The following is a 16,329-nucleotide window of genomic DNA, read 5'->3' as shown; positions in this document are numbered from 1 at the left end:
TTAAAAAAAAAAAAGAAACTACGCACAAGGATTATTTTTTTTTCTGATTAGATTTTAATTGCAAATCATAAATGCAGATCTAATAAAATAATTTCTCTAACCATTTCATTAGGAAATAAATAAATACAAAGGCAAGACCAGTTCCTGGGGTGGAAGAAAAAAATAACTATATATATATATGAAGAGAAGAGGGCAGCTAACACATGTGAGAATTTCAGGTCGGTATGGATAGTGCTGAAAAGTAAAAGTTGTCTAATTTTCAGAAGTAAAAGTTCTGGAGGTTATGAAATGGACAGATTTGTATATACAAGAGGAGCGGATATAGAATAGCAATCGTGTCCTGTGATAGTCAGAGGAAGGAGAATGTGTCGCTGGGTAATAAGGCCTAATGTAGAACTTATGTTATGGGCTTTCCCAGGCCAATTCTTTAGAATTAAAGTACAGCTCCAACCAAAAGTGATATTGCTGGAATGGGGAAGTGATGTCCAGGTTTCAGACAGGGAAATCCCCCCTCCCCCAGGATAGCTGTGACAACGGGGTGCTTGGATTCCTATAGAGAACCCACCAGAGGGCTAGTGATGCAGCATTTGTGTCTGGTGCCATCTAGTGGTCTCCCCCGGGAATGCAGAGAATTCCATCCGGCAGCTGACCATTGCCTATCACAGCCATACCGGTGATGCAGTAGACATCCAGACTCATTCCAGGAGACAGCTGTGGTGGGTAGAGGTGCTGGGACCTGGGACCTGTATGCAATGAATCAATCATTTCATGGGCCTGGCTTACCCTATTCATCCATTAGGGATGAAGTTACAAGGTGACACCAGTCTCTACGGAGCGGACAGGCCCATCATCAGGCACCAGCTATGCTTTGTATGGGGGAAGTACAGGACCTTTAAAGCGTTATTGTGGATCATGGACACCATGTCCTGTTTGAATTGTCACTCTGTTGAAGTCCAGTATCCCTGAGTAAAGAACCGCTGCAATGTAAGGGCACTCCCAGCACCAGAGAGAGAGTCGGATCATCCGGAAATGTCACAATACCATCTTGGTTTTTTTCTGGACTTCACCTGGTTCTTGATAGGGTTCTGTTCTGATTGTTCTATAGGCCTCTCATTGCTTGATGGGCAATCTTTTAAGCAGTGGCTCATCGTACACCCAGCACTCGCCATCCTCATGAAACAGCTAAGAGAATGAAGAGGCAGGTCAGTAGAGAAGGAGCGACATCTCTGTACATAGGACAAGGCTACACCCACATAATCTGTCCCACTGCCCGCGTTCTTACTAGAGATTCCCCAATGGAGAGCTCGCCCTTGTCCAAATGCTCCGATACTTACCTCCTATACCAGAAGATCTCCCTCTAACCGGCAGTGCCAATGGAACTGGCTTTCCTTTCCAATCAGGAAGCCGGGCTGTGGGTTATCATCTGCCTCCCGGCTACCTGATTGGTTAGGAAGCCAGCTTTACTTGTTGCTAGGCAGTCTGGCTTCCTGACCAATCAGGAAGTGAGATGGCACGTAATAACCCGGCTTCCTGACTGGTCAGGCAGCCTCAGCAAATGAAGCTGGTATTTTTTTTCAATAGAACATTGGCTTCCCAGGCACTTGTGATCCGCCGACTTCCTGATAAATCGGGACACAAGTCTCTGGTATTCCAAATCAGCCAGTACCGGTAAAAAAAAAATATCGGCACTTGATACCGAAAAACTGGTATCGGTGCATCCCTAATTCCCCCTCCCCCAGTTTTGGATAGTTTGGAGGTGACATATATAACCTCTGAGTTTTATGCTTTGGGCATTTGCTAACCTGACAGGTTATGTCTCCACTTTGTATTGCTAGGATTGTCTGGTCCAGCTGAGATGAAATGTCTCCAATCACAGGAAGGGGACAGAAGTGCAGGTTAGTTTAAACCCGTGTAATCCTCCAACCCGGCCGCTTACTCAGACAGGAGACACTCCGCAGAAGCACCTACACCTGTCTATGGGGACACGGCCAGCAGCATGTAAAACCTTCTCCTGAGCCAAGAAACTGGGAGAGTGTTTCTAGGTCAGGAGGGTATTTGCAATGGAGTGGTCAGGGAGCATGGCTAAGCTGAACCGTGGCCCCGCCCCCTTCCTCCGGGAGCTGTGTGAAGAGACGATGGCAGCGTTGCAATGCCTCATTTTTCTAGGAGAAATGGAAGTGTTTACATCTGAGTGACGCACTGCAGTTACTGCTCCTTTGCCTTGAAGATATGGCAAGCACCAGCTATAGACTATGTGACTCCTGGGGATAGGATACTGATGGCTGGAATCTTATTTGATGCTATGACTGGAAATACAAGAAGTGGAGCGTACCCTGGTCTCCCATTGCACTTCTTTTTCTTTGCGCTCTCTGGCTTCAGCTCGTTGCCGCTCTTCCAGGCGGTGCTTTGCGTCAGTGGCAGCGTCAATATCTTTGACCTTCAAGTTGTATGTGACGTCTTTCCATAACCTGTTGAAAGTGTAGATGTGAGAAAGTCTGCATTGTATTTAATGCTCAGCACTGCTGGGAGTAGGTCACACACACTGCAATTACATACTGTTACACTCTAATCCAAATGCAATGAAACATCCTTTTCCGTCAGTCAGGAGCATTATATGTTCAGTGCTTTAGAACGCACACATATTTAAATGGGACTGTGTTTATTTAAGGCAGAGTGACCGTGCCGCTTGGTACCCAGCAAGGTGTACACCTCACCCATCTACACTCCTCCTGCATGAGTCCTCCCTGAAAAGTCTTCGCTTACCCCAGTGGATGAAGTCACTGCCTTACTTATCCTCTGTCCCAAGTACTGTCATGTGGGAGGTCACATGGTCCCTAATAACCAGAAGCCCTTCTCTATTAGAGCAATGGAGTGAGAACTTGTGGATGGGCCGGTATATCAGGTGAAAGCACTGTCACTTTGCCATACATGAGAAGGTGTCTCTTGATAGAGGAAGGAAACCCTGGAAGATGTTGGGGGATGGGGCACAGAAGGCAAAGGGACTAGTCACCAGTCCTGCACATGGTCTCGCTGCATCTGATTTTTACCCATTACAGACTCACAATGCCCTGGTCTGTAGTGTGTCCCTAGGCGGAGGTGACCATCTTAGTAGAAGTAGGGTTTTACATCCTCATGGCAGGGCCTCCAGCAAGGAGAAAAGTGAGCAGCACTGTACTGATGGCACCAAATCTCATGAGATTAGCAGTCAGAGGCAGCAGTGTCTGAGATCTTACACTGCAGCTATGAGGCTCTAGGCACAGCCTGACGCCAGGGCTCGTACCCTTGGGATTTTTCCCAGTCTCAGGGGTTATTTATCGAGCCGTTGTGATATTATACTGGGAAGGCTTTACATCCTGTTGTCTGACCGACTGACCAACCTCTATGCTCCTCATGAAACTTCCTTTCCCTAAGGCTCAGCAGTAAAAGGCTTGTGTCTTCTCATTTGGACCAGATGGTTTTCTATTCTGGACATGTTATGTGCCCTTTAGGGACCTGTTTTTCTGGGATTTTCTCAGTGGTTTGGTTTTATGTTGATCTGGTATCTTCCTCCTCATAATGTGATGTCCTACCTGTTTTAGTGGATTGCCAATTGGCTCTCATTGGTTTAGACTCACTGTCCTTACAGGATTTCATGCCAGGTACAAAAAAGAAATCTCAGAGTCTATTGAGGGACACGGGTCCCACCTCTGTGCTTCTTGCTGGACCTTTGTACTGTTTTCTCACAAAACAGAGGCATATTGGGTAGAGGAGGAGTTATATTGGGCCTGGTTACAATTGTTCTATTTGCCAGTGTCCCAGTCTCCTGCAGGCAGCAGTATAACCCAACTATTTCATAATTCCCATGTCCCTCATGGATTTTACAGTAGGTACAATAATGTTATGTCTTAGGGCAATATATATTTACCTTCTGGATTCAAATTCTATTTGATCTTCCAACTTGCGGACCTTCTTCTTTACCATAGGCATATTCTTGGTATCTATAAAAACGACATTCTCCTGTGAAAAGAAAAAAAAAGGCAAAGGTCCACTTAATAATAATAATAATAGAATAAGCCTCATGAGTACTTACAATTAATGGTCTGATGGCGGCCTTGGGGGGACAGGAAACTAGTCTGGTCTTGTGACTGCCCACTGAGATGGAGTTAAAGTGGAACTGAGGCTTGCTGACAGTCAGGATTTTATCACAGACTCTTCTGGAATAACACCTCCTCTATGTCTTGCCAGCAATGTTTCTTCCATGTGTAGGTCAATGTACAGTCTTGGATTGCCTTCTGCGAGGGGATGATTGAACTCCCATACGTATGTACGGGTATTTCAGTATCCCATGCCGGCCAATCATGGCCAAAGACGCTGAACCTGGCCGGGGGGGCATAATATGCAGATATGCTGTGCATACTTACACAGCCCTGGGCACCAGCCGTTTACTTTAGTTACACTTTAAGGTAGACCACCTGTATTATGTTTTGTATGGAGAGGTCAGGGGTTAGAGCATTTGTTGGGTTTTAACTGCTGTCCGTTTTCAGTTATGGAGTTTTACACATTGCTTCCTTTCTCCGAGTCAGAAGAGCAAATCTTAATGAAGACACAAATGTCACTAAAATGATATATATATACTACATGTGTACTACAAAAGTGATATATGTATATATCACTTTTGTAGTACACATATAGTGTGCGTGCGTGGTTGGTTTTACCTATGTTGAGTTATTCTTGTGGTCTGTCATGACTGGGGTGCTTTATAGCCACGCAAATCAATGTTGTAGTACACAGCAGAGCCGGCAGATAAACGTTCAATCTCAGCCAAAATAAAGGCTTTTGCAGGACTCATTTATATAATGTGCAAGCCTCAAAGTAAACCGTAAAACTCCTTTACCTTCCCTGACCAAGCCAAATCATCCTTTGCGTCTCATGCTCCCCCTCCAAGGTACTGCAGCTCACAGTGGGAGGTTTCAGGCACAGAGGTAGTTCCATCAATCCAGAAAGCAGGACAAGTGTAGCAAGGTACTGATTGGAAAGCTACAGGCTTGTGATGCAGCAGTGACAATGCCGATAGCCACACCCTCTGCAACATTTTGCAAGAAGGCTCCGCCTACATGAGTGGCAATTCAGAATCAGTGCAGCATCATTGCCACACCATCACAGGAAGCTGCATTATATGATCTTCACTGGCAGGATCAACACATAGTTGTGGGACTTTGCAGGGGGACTCGCATTTCAGTACTGAAGCATATATTGATTTGAAATGGGAGGCCATAGTTATACTATAAAACCTTTGAGATTTTAAATAAGCAAAAGACTGAGGGTGGGGTGGTAACTTGCAGTTTTTGGGGCGAGCGTAAATGACAGTTCTGTGTAGACCCCAATTGTGCCCCTGGCAATGGGTCATGTCTGGCTGGCGCAAGGAGACTCTCCAAGGCCCGCTCATCCAGTCAGATATAACCCAGCACTCATTACATGTAAGCAGGTACTCTGATGGGGACACCTAATGCCAGGGGGGCAAAGACACAAGATTCGCAGCTCTGCTGAAAGAAAAGTTTACTGACTGGACCTTCTTAAATTTGAATTCAATATGCCTGCTCTAGAAGTTCATCAAGAAACCAAAACAACCAAATATGACAACAATGGAAGAAACAAGAATGCCTCATTATGAAATACATCTTACCCCACTTGCATTTTTTGTATACATAACACCATTCCACTCTCCTTCCACTGAACATAAAGACTTCTTGTCATTAGGAGAACTAGAAGGGAAAAAGGGACAAAAAGAAAATATTTGCTTTGGTTCTTATGAACTGAGGACAGTTGTGCCAAGGAGATCTTCTACACTCACTAGATTTCCGCTGTGACTCTGTGCTTCTTCCCACCATAGAAAGGTTTGGTGTGGAAGGTGATGGTGGCGCTGTAGCCGGTTTTGGAACAGTTGATGTTGCATTCTCCTCCGAGCTCCACCCATGGCACAGTGAGGATGGACCTGAGGACACACTTTTTTTGGTCATAGGTTTCTTAAGCAGTTCATAATACATATACCATATATAGAACCGATAAAAGCAAAGTTACCGATTGATTTAGCCGGGATAAATATATTTTTAAAGGATATAACAGCCATCGCAGATGTGAGACACCAGCCAGCTCATTGACCCAGTACTATCAGAAATATTTCTTCAAGCACTGTCTGGCGAGATATAAACTTAGATCTGAACTCCAGGCAGATGCAAAACACCAATAAATGTATCAATATCTATATATTCATTCAAAAAATAATGATATGATTTTAGACTGGAAGAGGGAGGGGCAGCATTAGAAGTGTGCATGTGCTGACAAGGAGCTGAGAGAGAACCTCAGCAGTCTGCTTTATAGTGGAAACCTCCATTTCTAAATGCTGTGATGTGTACTCTGGGGGCAGCTAAAGATAGAAGGGACAGCATCAAAGTTATTGTCAAAGTTTATTAAAAGCCAATGTTTGCTAGTTTCTACAGCCTGCAATTAGCTATATAGACCATATAGACCTGCACACATTAACAACATGACGTGGCTTTAAAGCATGCTTAGTACATGTAATGGTAAAGTGGTCAGTGGATGTCCTAATTAAATATTAATTAACAGTTGTGGGAAAAATAGAATTCCCCAAAGCCGTTTGCAGCAGCTGTGTTATTCCGATTATTTTTCACTCACCTCCCATATCCATTGGGGAAGGTTACAATGTAGTGTTCATCATAGTCTAAGCAGGACACACAACCTGTGAAGACAAAGGGAAAGAAATGCATTGTGACCGGCTCTACTAATTCAGGGCAGTTGAAAAAAAACTTGAGTGTATGCAATATCTTTTTTTATTCAGATTTCTAGAGGATTAGTCCAGTCATGTTAGAGAAACCAAGAACCGGCGGCTTTCCTTTACTATATGCAAACCACGAAGAGAGGCGAAAGAAAAAAAAAGATGGCACTCAAAGCCCTGAAGTCGTCTCTATGCGAAAGGCTCCACATCTTTCTAACCTTATGCCATCACCATATAACATTAGCAGAATTGTCGCAGATAAAATAAAAAGGACAAAAGGAAGTCTAACTCCAGAAGAAGGAGAAAATATAAATGAATAGAGACCAGCCATTCAGACAAAGACTTCTTTAGTAATATAGTATTGGCATAGTCTTGTCGCCATCAGAATTTACGGAGGAATGATTCTTCTAGCTAAGAAGATTAAATAGGCGCACCAACCCAGTGCCATATATCTACTTATTTTATTTTTAAAATAAAACCCCTTAAGAAGGATCCTGGGAGAAGCTGGTGTGTCTGCTGCTGAAACTGAGACATTGGGTCAGGGAGCTTGCTGGGACCTTTTACTGCAGTCTAAAAGAACAACCACACAGGACCACCATGGTACATTTTTCATGAGGTAAACCTCAAAAATGAATGGTTCTCTTTTTGTGATAATGACCCATAAATTACAACCGCTCCTGAGCCTTTCTACTAGAGGAATTATTCTACAATATGGAGTACACTGTACTACATTCCCCTGAGAACAACGACATCTCTGTGTGTCCTTACCTTGCCCAATATTGTGGACTCCTATAGACATCCCCAAGAACTTGGACTTTGTCCAGATGTGAGCATTGAACTGTATCCTCTTGTTGTAACATTCGGCATAGAAGGCTGAAACTACAAAAAAAAAAATTTATATAGCAGAACTTGCAAAGTTCGGAAAATTGCTGTAAACCATTCACTTTGGAACAAACTTTACCATTACCTTACCACAATATTATGTAAGAGTTGTCACTATTGCTGGCGGGCTCGGGACAGCTGAAGTCCCCCTAAGATGCGCCACTTTGGCACAAGAAAGTTTTACAGTTTAGGGCTTCTTGGAAGATCATGAAAAGGCCATACAGATGGTCATTCTAAAATAGCGCTTTTACAGATCATTGGGTTTGTCCCATTATGGTCTGCGGTGTACATACACATACTACTATCCATGAGTTTCAGGACACTTCTAGGTCCTGGCAAGGCCACAATGGACATGTTAGGGAAGGAAAAGGGGAACCAAATATTTATAATTTCATTGTAAGAGCACGGCATTATCCCAGAAATGACTGACTGTAACGTGGCTGGTACATGGAAAAGTAAACATTACAACGTATTGGCTGGATTGCATTCTTCTCTGTTCTGAGTACAGACTATTACCTGCAGCTTCATAATCGAAAACAAGATGAAGATTTATGTCCCAATAAATTATTAAGAGGCACATGAATTATTGGACCAAGCTACAGAATTTGCCTGGTTTGCAAAATGTGCATCTTCAGATGTTTCAAGGCACTAAATAACGAGGATAATAAACCAACAGATTGAATTTGCTTTAATCTGTATCATCTTAGACCCAACCTTCCTTTATGGAGCAGTCCAGAATAAATATGATTCCTATATTTTCTTGAAATGCCCTTTTAAAAAATCTGACCCCCCCCCAGATAATATATAACTAGTGACCACAGTGACTGAACTGTTCTAACACAAAGGTCAGTGATCTTTAACTGGGTTTCCAGCTCTGCTCTCATCCTAAGACAGCAGTGGCAGAGAGAGAGAAAGCAAGACATCTGTGGACACACGAATGTAAATAAAATAGGTCTTCCAGACAATGAAATGTAAGGAATAAGGTGCAGTGACCTACTTGGTGGATGGTGCGAGACCTGCTCGGACACAAATGTGATATTGTTTTTGGAAGCCCATGGAATCGGTCCTTCAGAAACTGGCTCCTACAAGATAAAACAACAAATGATTCAATTCACAAAGAGCAGCAGAAACAACAGAGACAACACCGATTTGTCAGCCTGTTCAACAACCAGGAAAACTACACAACTAACACAAAACCTCTCAACTGAAGCTACATTTGTTTTTCCTCTCTTGGTTATGGACAGAATGTCCACTGGGGAGATTTAACTTCCCTTCCCAGTTTAATAACAGGTTGACATTGGGGGGAAAGATTCAATGGCAATCTCTCCGACGTGAGCATATAAGTCAGTAAAGACTTTATTTAAATTTTTTTCTTCAGTTCTTTAGTATAGTGGAAAAGAGATGAGAGTACGTTAGTTCCTCTGACCACGACAAAAAGGATTAAGGCTCAAAGAGTATCTCCACCTTTGGAGCCAAATTCGAGAAGCCCCACTATATGTTTATTATGTGTTCCCATTCACACAGCATACCGAAAAATCATTTAAAACATTTCTTGGACTTTCTAGTTTGTATTTTCTTTGGCACAGGACTCCGCACAGGACTGGGAGTTTTCAGAACAACTGGCTGAATACTACACTATGGGGACACTTGCTCAGGGGATTTTAAATTAAATCTACACTCTCTATTTTTTCCACTGAATGTTATAGGGTTTTTGAAACAAGAAGCAGAATTACAGGTATTAATTATATGTGTAGCCCTCTACGATTAATTTTTTTGTTTGAAGATGGATAACGCATTTTCCCAATGAACGTGGGGGCAATCCCTGCAATGCACTAAAAGTAAACAGTGGAGGTCCAGCCGAACAGGTGTGGTGGTCTCATGAACATGAATAAGGAAGGAACAATATATAGTATGTCCTATGCCTGGGCTGGATACACATCTATGCTTTTTTTCCTTGATGCATTTTCCAATTAAATCAATGAAAGCATTCAAAACCACGCCTTTGTGTGTGAATGTACATTGTGAAGTGTTGCATTGTGAACATGCGTTGACACACATCATGGTGTGTTTGTGTGTGCTATGATGCACATCTTTATGCATGCATTGAGATGCATATGATATGTTTCTATTGATCGCAATGGAAAACACAGCAAACAAAAAAGTAAAGATGTGAATCTAGCCATACACAAGAAAACTGGATGGGAAGAAAGGGGTGTGCATGAAAGTAATGAGGGAAAGGAGAGGGAAGGGCTCTGAAGGAAGAAGAGACTAGAGAAAAGAGAGGGAATGGCGGTGAAAGAAATGGGGGAGAGGGAAAGGAAAGAGAAGGGCTCTGAAGGAAGAACATACAAGGGAGATTGAGAGGGAAGAAAGAGGAGATGAGAGAAAGGAAAGGACTGTGAAGGTACTAGGGCTGCAACAACTAATCGACATAATCGATTATAATCGATTATTGAAAAAGTTGTCAACTTTTTCAATAATCGATTAATCGGCTTCCGATCAGTTGGCCCTGTTCACGGCTCCACACACGCTGCGCGCCGCACCTCTTCCCCACCTCACGCTCGCCGCTGCCAGACCCGCCCACATCCACGCTCTTCACGCCGCACCTCCTCCCCGCCTCACACTCACCGCCCGCCCACATCCACGATCGGCACAGGGACGCGGGGAGATGTAGTAAGGAGGAGCAGGTGTGGGGGGATGACAGCCACCGATAGACAGGTCCGATCTCAGAAGCAAGTTGCTGGAAGACTGCTCAGGTAAGCCTGCACTTCCCACACATGGTGCTCTATAATGTATTGCTGGGATTTGTATTCCTTTATAGCTGATGGTACATTGTGCTGTATATTATACATAGGAATACAAATCCCAGCAATACATTATACACTGTATGTATAATGTATTGCTGGGATTTGTTGACTCCTCTATAGCTGGTGATATTCTGCACTGCACTGTATAGAGGACTACAAATCCCAGCAATAATATATTATACGGCACAATGCAGAATACCACCAGCTATAATGTACTATTGCTGGGTTTTGTAGTCCTCTATAGCCGGTGCCATTCTGCATTCATTGCTGTATAATTTTACACTTTCCTTTTCACTATATTGCACACCACACTATTTTTTTCCACCGCTCCAAGCTTGCTCCTGTGATGGACTACAATCTCAATACAAACTAGTAGTCCATCACTGGATCCATTTTTAATTTTTTTTTTAATTGTTTATCCGATTAACCGATTAATCGAACTTAATAATCGGCTAACTAATCGATTTTGAAAATAATCGTTAGCTGCAGCTCTAAATGAAAGCATTCAAAACCACGCCTTTGTGTGTGAATGTACATTGTGAAGTGTTGCATTGTGAACATGCGTTGACACACATCATGGTGTGTTTGTGTGTGCTATGATGCACATCTTTATGCATGCATTGAGATGCATATGATATGTTTCTATTGATCGCAATGGAAAACACAGCAAACAAAAAAGTAAAGATGTGAATCTAGCCATACACAAGAAAACTGGATGGGAAGAAAGGGGTGTGCATGAAAGTAATGAGGGAAAGGAGAGGGAAGGGCTCTGAAGGAAGAAGAGACTAGAGAAAAGAGAGGGAATGGCGGTGAAAGAAATGGGGGAGAGGGAAAGGAAAGAGAAGGGCTCTGAAGGAAGAACATACAAGGGAGATTGAGAGGGAAGAAAGAGGAGATGAGAGAAAGGAAAGGACTGTGAAGGAAGTTGATGCAAGGGGAGGGCTGAGAAGGAAGGAAAGAGAGACGAGGGGCTTAAAATTAGAAACCGATGTCTGGATCTCAGTGGAATAAAAAATAAATAAACACATTCAGACAGCCCAAATTTTGTTGAAGGGCTCCATCTAATATCTATAAAAAAAAATAACCACTTACCACTGAGCTTACAAATAAGTCCTCACTGAAAACATGACATTTCACCATTAAATAAGGATTACATTTTCATATATTTGCACTAGCTCTCTCTCTTCTAGAACTTACAGAGTCATCATTTTCTGAACCAGGTAGAACCCAGTGACACTGGAAAACTTCTCCCAGTATGGGGTTGTAAGGCTTCTTAGCTACAGACCCCTTGCGGCCTGCGTGAAATGCGGACAGGTACCACCGTACCACCTGGATCATCCTGTCTTTGGGGTCTTTGTGGTCACCAATGCTGAAAGAACAGAGGGCAGACAGATGAATCACATGGCAAAGGGAATGGAAGCTCAATGTCCTAGTATCAGAGCAACCAACTAGAGCAGAATATTAAAGTGTACCTCACAAACAGATCAGGGTGTGCAAAGAAATCAGCATACATCTCTAGCAGAGATCGTCTCTCAAGAATAAACGTGGGGAGCACAACCTGCACAAATGGAAGAATAGAATATAAATGTATGGCCTTTAAAACCATACCAATGAAGTCTAAGCTACAAATAATAAGTAACTCCCTGCAAGTGAAGCGTAAAATGAAGGAGATAAGGTGTTCACTTCAGGAAAATGTTCTAAGAGGATAAATCCCACCGCTGACTGTGGTCTCCAGATGCCTATACATAGCAAAGAATCATGTAACATAAGTTTTTGAAGCTACCATTCCCTCTAAACACTACCCAAGGACTATGCTCAGGACCAAGAGACCACTCCTGACTAGATTTCTGCAGACACATATCCAAGGCAGATGATGATAATGGTTACCAAATCTGTTGGTGAGTGGGGAAGTCAGTGGCACTAGATGCACACAATACAAATATGAGTGTCACCCAATAGTAGGCTGTGTAAGAATGCCTAATTTGCATTCCCAGGTTCCCCCTCCTTAGAAATTACTTTTTTTTTCTAAATGCAACGCTAAAATATATCTGGACACAAATCAGTCTGGTGCTCCCCTTATATTTTCAATAACATACTACAAGAGTCCAGCCATGCATCCTAGGTGTCTGGGTGATGTGGTCAATGAAACATATTTACAGCAGATAATACCACTAGCCAGGGCTTTTGCCAAAACCAGGAGATCCGGCACTCCATATCTCCACCTCTCTAATAATTTGCATGTTTGACTGGAGGGTGCCCTTACATTCCTAATTCCATAATAGTCCAAGAAATCTTTCCTAGTACATATAGCAAAACTGAACAAGTCACAGGTGCCATGTGGACATTAACATTTTTGATCTGTACAAAAACAGTTCTCTAGCTATATAAATCTGGAGCACAGAGCCTTCATTTCCTAAACTGCAGCAGAAAAGTGATTGCTTTCTACAGACCACACTTTGTTCCTCCTCCCGGGGTAAGCTCTCACCTTAGTCAAGTCCATACCCAGGCGGACTTGGGACAACAGATGCATAATAACACTCTTGTGTTCCTCCACTGACTCCCCTTCTTCATCATCCCGGTCATCATGAGTGTCATACTGATCTGATGGGTGGAGGATACAAATAAAGGTAAGCCATCACCAAAAAGAAGCATTTCAACACACAGTAGTTTTCTTTTATACGAGAAACATGTCAAGAAAACCACTACAACAGGATATAAAATTCACTTTAGGTGTCCCCATCCCTAATTATTGTTTGTGGTGCTGAGACACAGAGCAGATTTCCTGATCCTGTGCCGTTCTCTGCTATGGAATGGAGATTGAATGCACCCAAACTGTTTATATTATACTACTAATTATTCAGAATTGGCAGAAAGAAAAATGCAATTTTTATAATGTGTCGGACTACTTTACAGCACGGTAAACTTACTTCATACAGGACACATTTTCTTTAAAACCACATAAATGACATGCCTGCTGTACTCATAATGTGTAATTGGGCTAGGCAGTGGTCCTCATACTGCAAACACAGCGGAAAGCTATTGAATAGGATCATCCCTCTGACTAATGGCAGCATCATTACTAGCAGCTGAGGTGCCTTTATTAAAGAGTAGGCTGCTTGCTGAATGGGACTTAGCTCCCTGTTTGGAGAAGTCAGTAGACATGTGCACTGCCAAAACATTTGTTTAGTTTCGTTTTAAATTCTGATTTGTGTTATTTCGTTTTTCGGGTGTGAAAGTCAATTCGGATTCGGAATTCGGACGAAATTCGGTAGCGGTAGGTCGAACGTTCGTTTCGTTTTCTGTTCTTATTCGTTTCGTTCGTTCATTCGTGACATTTGAGGGGGGGAAAATATTTTTCTCCTTCTCTAATGTCACTTTGCTCCAACGAACGAAACGAATAAGAAACGAATAAGAACCGAAAACGAAAGGAACGTTCGAACTACCGCTACCGAATTTCGGAAATGGAAATTCGGATTCGTTAGGTCTGTAATTCGGAATTCGGATACATCCGAATGTCCGAATTTCCGAAAATTCGTCCGAATTTCGATTCGGAACGAAACGAAATCGCACATGTCTAGAAGTCAGTGTCTTATAGAGTTATACTGGAAAGCTCACTCAGCACAACAAAAAGTGTTGTCAAAGCAAAAAGAGTAATAAGCAAAACTCCCCATGGTGCCTACTTGCCACGAGGAGCCTACTAAACCCTCCTACTGTTAGCTGCCTGATTGTAACCTTCATGCTTCAGTACTTCAAATTATGGACCTAAAACATGCAGATAAAAGGCTTCTGACTTTCCTGCTTTGAAAGGTATTCCAGGTAGACTTACAGCCAGGAAACTAGTATTTTTTAGAATGAGGTCAGTAATGACACCCTCCCCCATGTATTTCTCTCTAAAGGTATACCTAAAGCTTCCCTTAATGCTGAGCTGACATTTGTGCTGCTTGATCTTTTAGTATGGATCTAGTGACCATGTCATGTCTATAAGGCTCCATTCACACCAATATTTCAGGTGCTATTAGGGATTCCTGCATCAGGAACTTGCAAATTCCTGCAGCAGGAATCACTAATCTGCTGTTTACAAGTGGTAACTGTCGCCTATTCAATTTAATGACAGCCGCTGCATTTGAAAACGCAGAACGCTGGCACACTGCATGTAATCATCTGTCATACGATTACATGAGGTTAGGATCTCCCCATGGTGCCTACTTGCCACGAGGAGCCTACTAAACCCTCCTACTGTTAGCTGCCTGATTGTAACCTTCATGCTTCAGTACTTCAAATTATGGACCTAAAACATGCAGATAAAAGGCTTCTGACTTTCCTGCTTTGAAAGGTATTCCAGGTAGACTTACAGCCAGGAAACTAGTATTTTTTAGAATGAGGTCAGTAATGACACCCTCCCCCATGTATTTCTCTCTAAAGGTATACCTAAAGCTTCCCTTAATGCTGAGCTGACATTTGTGCTGCTTGATCTTTTAGTATGGATCTAGTGACCATGTCATGTCTATAAGGCTCCATTCACACCAATATTTCAGGTGCTATTAGGGATTCCTGCATCAGGAACTTGCAAATTCCTGCAGCAGGAATCACTAATCTGCTGTTTACAAGTGGTAACTGTCGCCTATTCAATTTAATGACAGCCGCTGCATTTGAAAACGCAGCTGGCACACGCAGCTGGCACACTGCATGTAATCATCTGTCATACGATTACATGAGGTTAGGAATCAATCACTATCCCTGGAAGCACGATCGTGGAGTCCAGGGATAGTTATTGCTTCCTAAACGCATTTAATCATATCACATACGATTCCCTGCGGTGCGCTAGCGTTCTGCTGCTTGCAATTTATGTGACGGTCACCCCATTATTAAATTGAATGGGTGACAGCTGCCGCATGCGAAACTGCAGATGAGTGATTCCTGCTGCAGGAAATCGTAAATTCCTTACGCAAGAATCCCTAATTTCACCTAAAATATAGGTGTGAATGGAGCCCAAATATATGACTCGAAATTAGAGAAATGCTACATATTCCAAGAGTGTCCACAATTATAGCCACTATAATGCTGAGCAAATTATTTGTGAAATATTGCTGCACACACGGCTGTGTGCAAACTGAAGCCTGTGTGTACAAGTTCTTCCTTTTTTTTCTGCTGCTGTAGCGGGAGGAAGGGCACAGCTACACTGGCTAATCTTCTCTGCCACAAAACCATTATGGGAAACGCTGGGAGATGTCATCATTATTTCTCTTCTGCCATAGAAGTGCTACAGAGCCCTCCTGGGCATAGTGTTGGGCCTCAGGTGTCATTGTAGCACCTTGCTCCTTAACCAAGGCCTTCTGATCCCCTGGCACATTATGTCCCATTTTTAAACCCCCATAGGACTATGTATTTTTTTTTAATAGGAGGGTTATATATACACATACATACATACATACATACATACATACATACATACACACACACACATATACATAGCATACAGGTAGCAGCAAGTGAATACATCAGATCTATTGCTACAAAGCACAATAAACTTGTGAATTTGGAGCATATCAAATAATGACTGTTTTATACCATAGGAACGGTCACAGCTTTAGAGAGGAGGAATTAGAAGGTGTAACCATAAGGTTCTATAGTACTACACAAGGTGATTCCCTAAATAAAAGAATACACAAAAATAAATCTGCATTCCAAATCTGTACAGGGTTTCCTTTCTCCTAAAGTACGTCTTGTGTAACATATCTGTACCTGCATCGTTGGTTCCATTGGACATTGAGGAATTGATGGACTCTGTTGTGTCTGGTCTTTTCAAGCTGGTCCCTGTGCTGCTGCGTGTCAGGGCGGCTGTAGACTCCGTTGTGCTACAAAAAAAAA

General features: G+C 42.6%; 1 protein-coding gene across 1 annotated transcript in view; it reads right to left on the bottom strand.

Moving 5' to 3' along the window:
• Positions 1 to 855: 855 nt before the first annotated feature.
• The window catches only part of OSBPL9 (oxysterol binding protein like 9), a 104,805-nt gene continuing 89,331 nt past the window's right edge, over positions 856 to 16,329 (bottom strand). Inside the window, exons 12-23 of the mRNA XM_018552453.1 lie at positions 16,204 to 16,316; positions 12,947 to 13,062; positions 11,934 to 12,019; positions 11,659 to 11,830; positions 8,652 to 8,736; positions 7,541 to 7,651; positions 6,673 to 6,736; positions 5,831 to 5,971; positions 5,663 to 5,741; positions 3,905 to 3,996; positions 2,333 to 2,468; positions 856 to 1,182 (exon numbers count right to left, since the gene is read on the bottom strand). Of these exons, the coding sequence (XP_018407955.1) occupies positions 1,111 to 1,182; positions 2,333 to 2,468; positions 3,905 to 3,996; positions 5,663 to 5,741; positions 5,831 to 5,971; positions 6,673 to 6,736; positions 7,541 to 7,651; positions 8,652 to 8,736; positions 11,659 to 11,830; positions 11,934 to 12,019; positions 12,947 to 13,062; positions 16,204 to 16,316 (1,267 nt within the window). The 3' untranslated portion in view covers positions 856 to 1,110. The remainder of the gene's footprint in view (positions 1,183 to 2,332; positions 2,469 to 3,904; positions 3,997 to 5,662; positions 5,742 to 5,830; positions 5,972 to 6,672; positions 6,737 to 7,540; positions 7,652 to 8,651; positions 8,737 to 11,658; positions 11,831 to 11,933; positions 12,020 to 12,946; positions 13,063 to 16,203; positions 16,317 to 16,329) is intronic.

The sequence above is a fragment of the Nanorana parkeri genome, unplaced genomic scaffold, assembly GCF_000935625.1.
Source record: "Nanorana parkeri isolate BGI_ZX_2015 unplaced genomic scaffold, ASM93562v1 scaffold89, whole genome shotgun sequence".
NCBI classification, from domain to species: Eukaryota; Metazoa; Chordata; class Amphibia; order Anura; family Dicroglossidae; genus Nanorana; species Nanorana parkeri.
This window is presented reverse-complemented; position numbering and strand designations above follow the sequence as displayed.